This window comes from Ascaphus truei, chromosome 3 (genome assembly GCF_040206685.1).
Source record: "Ascaphus truei isolate aAscTru1 chromosome 3, aAscTru1.hap1, whole genome shotgun sequence".
Taxonomy (NCBI): Eukaryota; Metazoa; Chordata; class Amphibia; order Anura; family Ascaphidae; genus Ascaphus; species Ascaphus truei.
Window position 1 is genome coordinate 17891621 of NC_134485.1, and position 10764 is coordinate 17902384.

The following is a 10764-nucleotide window of genomic DNA, read 5'->3' on the forward strand; positions in this document are numbered from 1 at the left end:
CACGTTATCAGTACAGGTACATCTCATAATGGAAATAATTGACTAATTAGATACACAGTTTTCATGCCACGTAATATTTGTCACATAAGCCCTTGACAAAGATTCATATCCCAACCATCATCAAGGTAAATATGATCAAACCTGTGTGCTGTACTCCTACCAAGAAATACGTTATCATAACCAATTAAGCAAACAAGAGGCAGGATATAAAATGAGCCCTGGTCAAGAACAAAATACACTTTCAACTCCGGCAGTCTGGACAAGAGGTCAGCAATGGCACAAAACATGTTCTGGCTAATGGCAATCGCTCTGATTCTAGGGGCTGAAGGATACTTGCCGCTCAATTGTAAGTGCATCACTTGGGTAATGTTTTTGGACATTCTGGTTTAAAATGTTTTTGGACAACCAGTTTATTTCCCAATGTATTTAAGGAATATGAAAAGATAAAAGAAAATATCAAACTACAGTATTTGTAGATATTCACATGTTGCTATTCATTTGTGATAGAATGAACAGGAAATAATTAGAAAGTTTCAGTAATATCGGTTGAAGTAGAGAAAAATGTATATGAACGTTCTATTCATATTCATAAATATTCTTTGTTCTTAATATTTTTTTTTCCGGATAAATATTTTTGCCTGATCTCTTTTTGCATGTCTTTTAAACAGACAAATGTGGCGTGCAACCAAAATTGAGAGACGGATGTGGCTACTCTGGAATTAATTCTGACGAGTGTTTAAAACGAGGATGCTGCTTTGATGACAGTGTTTCTAATAGTATCTGGTGCTACAATCCATGGAAGTTTGAAGGTAAAATTGGAAACATATGTACTGTAAATTGCTTATGAATTTCACTGCCTCTAGTGCACAAGAAAGTGTTCATTCCATGCTGGAAAGCATGTACATTTTCTTTAACACAACATACAATAGCTAAGTACACTGCTTGCTTACTGTAGGATCATAAGGAGTGTGCCACGGTGACAGAGATTGACAGCTGCAAAATACTATTTAGCAATTCTAAAATGTACCCTAAACTTTTATAATGGATAGAAATCTGATCTATGCACCCACATATACTGTACAAAACCAGCACACACATATAGAATATAATAAAAGAGTATATTAACGTCAGGCATGCATTCCATCAGTGCATCTGAGTGTGAACACTACTCTATTACAGTATATATTGTATGTGGGAGATGGTGTTGCCTATGCAGTTGCATGCAGTAGATCAGACTACCTACCCACAAATATAAATACACTTTTGCACGTAGTTGGGTTTGATACTGTTAAGATTTTAGTTAGGTTGCTGCCAACTGATTCTTTGCACCTTGGACGTACAGTACTGCCAAAGGGTGTCAGCCATTTCTTGTCGTTGGCTGATGTTCCTGATGTTACCGCTGTTCCGTTAATGGTCGTGTGTAAAATATGTTGGGTGCATAATGAAGCATTTCCATTTTCACACATTACTCTGCTCTCAAACCTCTTTCTCAGCACAATCCGGTTTACAGTAATTCTTCCCCAACGCCAACTCCTTCAAATAGCAGCAGCTATCCAAAAGGCTCACTAACCATCTTGTCCCCTGTACCATAAGTTTACATTTACCCGCCCCCCCACCCCCTTATAGATTGTATGTTCCTTTAGGACATCCTCACCTGCTGTACCATAGTACAGTATGTTAATGTTTGATATTTTATTCTTATCATCCCATTGTACTGCGCTGTAGAATATGTTGGCATGTTATAAATAAATAATAATAAAATGCATATATTCTTTGAAAGGTATTTGACATCACACTGATAAGTGTAGCATGAAAGCAAATGTTTTTATTTTACCATGTTATTGTAAGTGTTGCAGTTGGGTACAACCTAATCACAGGTGTAGATCAATCAATCCTTTTTCTGTGCTCACTTTGCAGCAATGCAATGTAATGATGAGCATCCAGCTGCAAGAGTAAATTGCGGCTATCCAGGTATCGATCCGAATGACTGCAAGACCAAAGGCTGTTGTTTTGATTCTGCTGTCCCTGAGGTTCCCTGGTGCTTTCAGCCTGCCATACAAGCAGGTAACCATTCATACGTTCCACACAATAAATAAATCATATGAGTGAGATATTAAGAAATAAGATCATCAGAAAAGTATGCGTGACTTAGAGCTTTTATTTCAAAATTTTAGCATCATAAATACTTATTTAAAATATTGTGGATGCAGGAAACAATTGAAATTAATAGATAATAGAATTAGCCACAATAAGTTGGCAATTGCAACCAAAGTTTCTGCTGGTACTAAAAAGTACAATATTGAATGCCAGTAGTGTTAAAGACGGTGACATATACAGTATAACATAGTACTATACTTTTTATTACAAAGACCTCTCATAATTACAGTATCACTTCTCCAGTTTCTTTGGTTTCACCACTGTCTAAGGTTATGAAAGAAGGAGTAAAGACTAGAGCATTATTTCTACTTAAACTATTATTACACTTTATGCCTTGAAACCTGAATTTTCCCAGTAAGGGAAGGGCAAGAGTACCCCAACTTTCACCTAGCAGCTCCATCCTTCACTCTTTCTCTTCCCCTCATATTACGCTCTCATCTCTTGCCCCATCTTTCTTTATTCATCCCTACACCGTTTATCTTTTTTCTCTCACTCTTCTATAGCCCTTTCTCTGGATACTCCACGGTGCTGATTTAGTAAGATGCAATAACCCTAATCCAGAGCTATCACACGGACAGCCCAATTGAAGTCAGAGGGGTGTTCTGTGTGATAGTGCGGGATCGGAGCGTCCTCAATCTGCTATCTCTGCCCCCCCACGTCCCTATCTCCTCACTCTATGAAGGAGATTCACTAAAGGACAATCATTTTTTGTAATGCTTTTTTTCTGTTTATGTTTAACATGCTGCATTCAAATGAGTATGTAATTGAGTAATCTTGCAAAATGACTTATTCACAGGCTATCACATTCATTTAAAAGATATCCATATGTCACCAACACTAGAGATGGGCAAACTGGTCGAAATCACTTTTTAAGACCAAATCCGATTCCCCCCCACCCCCACCAAAATTCGCCTGCGGATTGGGTACTTAAAAGGAATCGGACTCCGATGTAAGATACAATCCGGATGGATTTGAAAGAATCCGCATTTAGATTCCATATTAAATCTGAAAGCCGCATGGCTGTATAATAATCCGTGGGCGGATATTTAAAGATCGCCTCTCTCTCTCTCCATGCGGATTATTACTCTGCCATGTGGATTGTCAGTGATAGGGGGAAAAAAAGGTAAAGGAGGATTTTCCTTTATGAGATTGATCCACAATAATCCAAAGGAACCAGCCAATGTTTAACGGATTCAAATCCGTGAAACAATTTGTCCATCTCTTACCAACACCCAAATCAATATAATGAATATTTGAAGTAATTTTTACCAATTATTTGTAATAGTGATTGTTAACCGAACATCTGTTCCTACCAGTGGAGTATGACTGCAATGCTGTAGATCCTAAAGCAAGAGAGAACTGTGGACATCCCGGAGTGAGCCCTGACCAATGCAAGGAAAACGGATGCTGTTTTGATTCCAGTGTCTCGAACGTACCCTGGTGCTTCACACCAGAAGTAAAGAAAGGTAAAAACTTGTTTTAAAATGCTATCAATAAAATGTTATTGCAGTTATTACAAAAGATCTTCATTCAGACATACTATAGACGGCTAATATAAGGCTATCATTATGTATATTTGAGTATTTCTGTGTTGACATTTTTCCAAGGTCTACACTATTCTATATCTGCATCTTTATACTCTATGCAAAATTAAATTTTTGCTTTTATAACCAAACCAATGATATTTAAATTGAGTAATTCTGAAGAGACTGTGACTATGAAGCCTTAAAAGAGGAGTGAGACCGAATTTATTTAAATCGGGAGTGTGAATGTCGAAAGACTATGATTTGGGTTATTTGTTTTGCTTCTAACGCAAACCTCGGCGTAAAGAGTTCCTTGCAGAGCAGAACTTCAGTGCTCCAAATGTTTTTCATATAATAGAGGATTTGTAAGACTCTGGTTGAGTCTAAACAGAAGGATATATAAAATTCCTCAGCACCAATTTGCTGGGTTCAAAACCTGGTTTGAAATAAATCAACCTCCTTCTATAAACCAAAATGAAATGGGTGATCCATTCACAGAGCTTCATCAAAGAGAGAAGCAATCCCTCCAGCCAATTAGGCGAGGGATGCCCATGACCAGGGGGCAAGCCCCCTCCCCCTCACCTCGCTAGGACCTCTGGGCCGCCGTTGCGACCCCTGAGGGAGGGATGGGGGGGGGGGACAGGTCAAGGGAAGCCTTAAGAGGCAGCCGGGAGCTTGCGAATGGGCGGGGTCAAGCGAAAGTGACACCCGAGAACCCACTCACGACATCGGCCGGCTCTTTAGGGCTCGGGGTACGGGGGCAGCAGGCCAAGGCCTGGCTGACCCTCTGACCCCACTGTGGCATGGACTAGCGCTTACTCCATTATTATGATTGTTAATAAACAAAGCCGTGGCCTTTTCTACCTCCAAACTGAGTCTTTAATTACTTGTCTGTTTATATGTGGGTACCGGTTCCAAGTGGGAGGGGGAGGGGGTCCCTCGCAGCCTCCCTGGTCATGGATATCTGCAGACAGCACAACAAATACTCACATTTGCTGAGATACAGTACTTCCACTTTGGAATGTAATCACCCAGCAAACCCCGGTGATACCGACAGAACTAGAACATTCATACCCAGCTCATCTCTTTTTCCCAAACAAACAATGAATGTTCACACAGGGCATTAGTGTCTGTTGTTGTGGTATTTCATGTACTGTTTATTACAGAAGTGTAAAACAAAAATAAAAAGTCTTATTTCACAAGGGATGCTATTTTAGTAGTTACTATTTTAGTAGTTACTATTTTAGTAGTTACTATTTTAGCAGTTACTATTTTTGTAGTTACTATTTTAGTAGTTACTATTTTAGTAGTTACTATTTTAGTAGTTACTATTTTAGCAGTTACTATTTTTGTAGTTACTATTTTAGTAGTTACTATTTTAGTAGTTACTATTTTAGCAGTTACTATTTTTGTAGTTACTATTTTAGTAGTTACTATTTTTGTAGTTACTATTTTAGTAGTTATTATTTTAGTAGTTACTATTTTTTTAGTTACTATTTTAGTAGTTACTATTTTAGTAGCCCTTCTCAGTAATAGATCCTACATAATATAGATTCTTGGCAGATCAGCATTAATCCATAGACGATATGCTGCAATAACATAACTTTGTTCTTTTTACAGAAACTGTGCAATGTGCCGTGCAATCAAAATCCAGAGTGAACTGTGGCTCTTCAGGCATCGATATGGATGAGTGCCATCACAAAGGCTGCTGCTATGACTCGAGCGAACCAGACGTTCCTTGGTGCTTCTACCCAGATATACAAGTTGGTATGTGAACATAACACAAAAAAGTCTGATTTTTTTTTAATTGTGAGCTCTGCACTCAATTCAATACAGTACATAAATGAAGATTGATTTTACCAGTAATATCTAAGTAATGAAAAAAGAAAACTTCTTCAATGCCAGCTTACCAACGGATAAGATTGACTTATAATACTAAAATTCAATAGACATATTAGCAAAAAATATATTGATGCGACACAACTAAGGCTCCGGCCAGGGTGGGAGAGTGATAACTTGCGCTCGAGCACCGTGATGTCGGGCACTGGGCATTTCATAACCAGCCAGTTGCGCGCTTGAGGGGGCGTGTCAGGGGGCGTGCCCTTCACATCACGGAGCTGGTTCACCCTCATTGGGCGAACAGCTCACGTGACGCATCAGCGAGCAACCAAATCAAATGTGGTTGTCTCGCCAAGCAGGTAAGTGCCACGCATGCGCAGGCGCTTGCTCACGCTGGCCACACACATTGCATCAATGTGTTTCATCGCGTCCAGCGCAACCGCGCCCGCCCACTCAGCGACACCCTGGCCGAGGTCTTAGACATTATGCTTAAAAGGACAAAAATGTAGACGCGCAGTCTTTGAGGGAAAATCCTACCTTTGCCTCAAACAACTATCCCAGAAAATTGTAAAACTTTTTTTTTTAAATAATAACACCCAGGTGATTAAGCTCGCTATTTTCATCATCAAGGACCCCTTTGTAACCAAGATAATTTGTGGGTGGTTGGTGCCTATTTTTGGAAAATACAACATTGCTGCTGCCTTTGCCGACCAATACAAAGCCACAACCGATAACATTGTGGCTTCCTATTGGCCCGCGTGTCTCACACGATTTTGTTTCCCAAGGGAGCTTGGTACCGGCAACCATGGTATTCTGCAACACGGTAATTATCTTTGGAAATGGGGGTCCCGGCTCTGAAAATAGCACAGCTCCTTACCAGAGGATCCCAATTATGTAAAGACATCAAGTAAAGAAATAATAATCCCAGGCTTTAAAGAGTCACCAGGACCAGTCCTGCTGTCCATTCCCAGCACACAGAGGCATCAAATTTACTTGTCACAAAAATAAAAAGTTCTAAACACAAAAGTCCAGGGTGGCTCTCTCATACAATAAGTGTAATCAATTAATAATCAACATGCAGTGAGTTAAGACCAAAAAGACAGTGATAAATATTGTGACTAAAACCAGTTATACTATAAAATAAACAGTGAACAAAAATGACCTAATGTCTATTAATTCTTAACTAGATAAACGTGACTTGTCTGCACTAAAAACATAATAGTGCAAGTGATAATATTAAACAGTGGAAACCCCCCCTCCTCCCCCCGACTGGAATGAATGCAAATGTTCTCCACTCAACCTTCAGGTGGGAAACCATGTTAGAGTTTCGTCAGATTAAAGTTGTCTTTCCAAGGAAAAAAGGGAGCGGGGTGACAGCACCATACATAAGGAACCCTTTTTGTCCTCTCTTTCCTTATGTTCGGTGTTGTCCCCCCACTCCCTTTTTTCCTTGGAAAGGCAAAATTAAGAAGTGTCCGATGTACTTTTCCTTTCTCATCACTTTTTATAAGGTCCTTTTTGCCTTAGTCTGTCCAACTTGCCCACTGTGAAATGTGAAAATATTATACTGTAATTCCTGTTTCTACGGTACTCATTTTAAAGCAGGTCATCGGTCTTTGCAACCAGAGGTTAAATGTAGGGCCTTTATTTTTACAGTTAATAAAATGAAATGTAATGAATGGCTACAAAATACAGTATATGATGACAAGAATAAACTTGGTTACAGAGTGTAGGGTTTGACTGTTCCTCTTTTCAAATAACTACATGGTAATCCTACTATAATACACTTCCAAGTTAGCGTGGGGCTCCAGCCTGGCTTTTCCTTTCCTGCCCATAATAACATTGGGGCCTATGCAGAGAGCAGCGAATTTTAAAATTGGCGAATTTATTAAAAAGTAGCTTTTTTGGAGAGTTTTATTCTCCATATGCAGAAAAGTGCGAATTCTGCTATGTTTAACATGGATGCATGTGGCGAGTTTAAATTGGCGAGATGCGCGCTTCAGAAACGTGTAAAAACAAATTTGCGCCTTTTTTTTCCCTTTGCAATGGCCGCGAGCGGCAGCTTCTTGCCAGTTTTTTCTGGCGAGGCAAAAAGGAGACAATCGCGCCATTTTATTGGCGCGAACAGCCGCTAGATGCCGTTCGCGCCTCTCTGCATACGGATATTTTTAAAACTGGCGAGATTGAGGTTCTCGCCAGCCGCGAGGCGAGTTTTACAAATAGAAAAGAAAAATTGGCGCGTTTTTCGGAACTCGCCATTTTCTGCTGCTTTCTGCGCGATTTTCTCCAAAAAATGGCGAATTTCGAAATAGCGCTGCTCTCTGCATAGGCCCCATTGTATTGTAACTGAAAGCCAGAAATGGGACATGGTTACAGTACAAGGCAGGTGGCTTGGTTTGTACTGTATAAGATCAACATATTGTAAAATGCCGCACATTCATGATTGTATCACTAACATTAGTATGTTAAAATGACAGTCTTAACATAACGTTAATACATTTCATGAAACGTGTGGGGTGTTTGTGTGTTGGATTGTTACCATGTTTTCTTTTCTTTCAGTTTCGATAAACTAAAAAGAATATTATCCAGCAGTCACTGCTAACTTCATGCATGGTCTTTAATACTACATCTCCTGCTACTTTGATTGGCTCCTATATCATTCCTTGATATGACCTAATTTCCATGCTGTTTTAATTGAATATGTTTCTCCAAGATAACTGTTGCCTTGCGAGATAATAAATATGTTATGAAAGCTGCACCGTTTGTATTTTGTTCTGTTTTTGACCCGGGATACAGATGAAGCCAGGGTTATAGCTCCCACTGTGACATAATGGTGAGATATTCTGTGATATTCAGTGTTATCACTGCAATTTAATGCTATGAAAACGCTATTATATTCTGCGTTATAAAGCAATATTCTGCATTATCAGGAGGTAAAATAAAGCTAGCAACATCTGTATATGATCATTTAAAAAGAACAGTAACCCGTTGTCCAGAGCACAAATCATATTGATGTTGGTATTAGATCTTGTATCTACAGTATGTATGCATCTACTGTATATTTTTATTCTTCCAATGCCCACAATGCAAGTAGCGCTTTATAATAGAAGAAATATAATACGAGGAATAATAATACCATAAGTGCAGCAAACAAAAAATCAGACAAAAGGAAAGGAAATCCCTGCCCTGGTGAGATTACAATCTAAATGGTATGTTAGGAAAGTTGCAGAGGCAGCAGGTGGAGAAAATTCTGTAGATGGCAGTGCTTGACCAGACCATGATAGTTGGTAAGTTCGACTGTGGGTCAGTAGCCATGAGTCAAGGCTATTGAAATGGTTCATTCAGAAGGTATGTCTATAGGTTTGACATCATTGTTGGGAGAGAATGTGCTTGGCGAATACTGAGTGTGAGGGAGTTCCACATGTAAGGGAAAAGGTTTAAGTTGAGATAGAGCAGTGGAAGTGGTGGAAAGGAGACAGTTACTGTATGAGCAGAACACAGGAGACTATCAGGGGATAAAAGTTGATTTGTAGGGAGGAACATTGGGTCTTGAAGTTTAGAAGGAGAGCTTTGTAGGCGATCCAAAGCTTGATGGAATGTCAGGAGAGGGATTTAAGCCCTCTCCTGATATGAGCCAATATAGGTCTAGGAGAAAGTAAAATGCTTCTCCAGAAGTAAAATGCTTCTCCAGGTAGTTGCAAAATTGTGGATAGATTGCAAAGGAGAAAGTTACTAAGCAAAGAGCATGTTAGTGGTAAGAAACAGTAAATTAACAGATCACTTGTGAGCACATTCACATGTCTCAGACAGGTCTGCACTCCTGTTATTCCCCATTATCTCCTAGCATACAATGCTTCCACTGCAGCTAGGGATTCTGGGAAATGACATGCACATGAGAAGAAACAATAATTCAGATAGGAGAGGAGGAAGGAGGGCATTTAAGTTTCAGCAGTAGAGTGACAGGGCAGATTTTGGCAATAAAGAAGTGTTACGTTTTTGGCAGACGATGAATATGAATGGAAAAGGAGAGAGAGGTGAAATGTCACCACTATGCTTTGTGCTTGGATGGATCTGTTTACTGGGATTGAAAAAGGGGGTGCTAGGCCAAGTTTTGAGGAGTTATGAGGATCTCAGTTTTAGACCATTAACCTCATACGTGGATCGGTACATTAAACTTAGTACAGATGTAGCCATTGTTATTGCAACCCCGCTTCAGTTGGTGAAATAGTGCGATAGCCCCAACCGCTTCACGCATGTGTCTGATTCAAAACAAGTATGTCAAAAAAAAGTGCTACTGAGCGTGGCAAATGTATACAACAAAAGACAGGGGTGCCCAATGCTACATCCAATTGACAAAACATATATGGTAATCAGTATAAAGTTTAAATACTTCAATAATAATAATAATAATTACTTGGTTATTTAGTTAAACCCTTTGGCCAAAGCGTCGTAAGCCTGCATACCAAACGTCAAGGTATAACCAAAAATGCAGGTCCTACACTACACTGTGAACCCTTCCCTTTACCTCTGTATGAGGGGAAACAACCACAATAGGTCCTTTTCTTGCAGCAAAGTGAAAAGATCTCCCAAGTTAAAAAGGTGAGGAGGAGTGAGCTCTGGGGGGAGGTGCCACCTTCCTCCATTACAACTGTTACCAGTCAGAAATTGATTAACACACATTCCCAGCTAGCTTAAATTCCTACACCCACCACATCATGAATATATATTTATGTCAAAAAAGAGTGCTACTGAGCGTATACAACAAAAGACAGGGACAGAACTCTAGCCTGTGAATGTAGAGACTGGCAGGAACATCCCTGAAATTACTCCCATCCTACTAAGGAGTGTTCTCAGGACAATCTTTTTCCTATCTTGGCAGGGTTTATGGATAACCCTGACCAGCTGTGGAGCATGTACATTTTCCTGCGGCTCCCAGAATCTCTCCTCAGGACCATACTCCATCCACTGCACCAGATATTGAAGTCTTCCACTATAATTTCCGGAGTCCAATATCTTCATTACCAGGAACACTTCCCCCACATCAACCTGGATTGGATCAGCAAGAGAAGGGATACATCCAGGGAAACAATTATCCTAGAAAGGCTTTAACAGGGAGGTATGGATCACAGGAAGTACTTGTATGGAGCCAGGGAGTTCTAGATGGAATGAAATGGGGTTAATCTGGGTACAGGGACTGCTATACTTCTGGCAATGCTTAATTGTGGGAAACTTTAAATGTAGATTC

General features: G+C 39.8%; 1 protein-coding gene across 1 annotated transcript; it reads left to right on the plus strand.

The window, feature by feature from the left end:
• The first annotated feature begins 204 nt into the window (after positions 1-204).
• LOC142491305 (uncharacterized) lies at positions 205-8275 on the plus strand. Its single transcript, XM_075593671.1, has 6 exons — positions 205-346; positions 669-809; positions 1918-2064; positions 3474-3623; positions 5301-5447; positions 8079-8275. The coding sequence occupies exons 1-6, from the start codon at positions 274-276 to the stop codon at positions 8090-8092; spliced, it is 672 nt and encodes a 223-aa protein (XP_075449786.1). The 5' UTR covers positions 205-273; the 3' UTR covers positions 8093-8275.
• The last annotated feature ends 2489 nt before the right edge of the window (positions 8276-10764 follow it).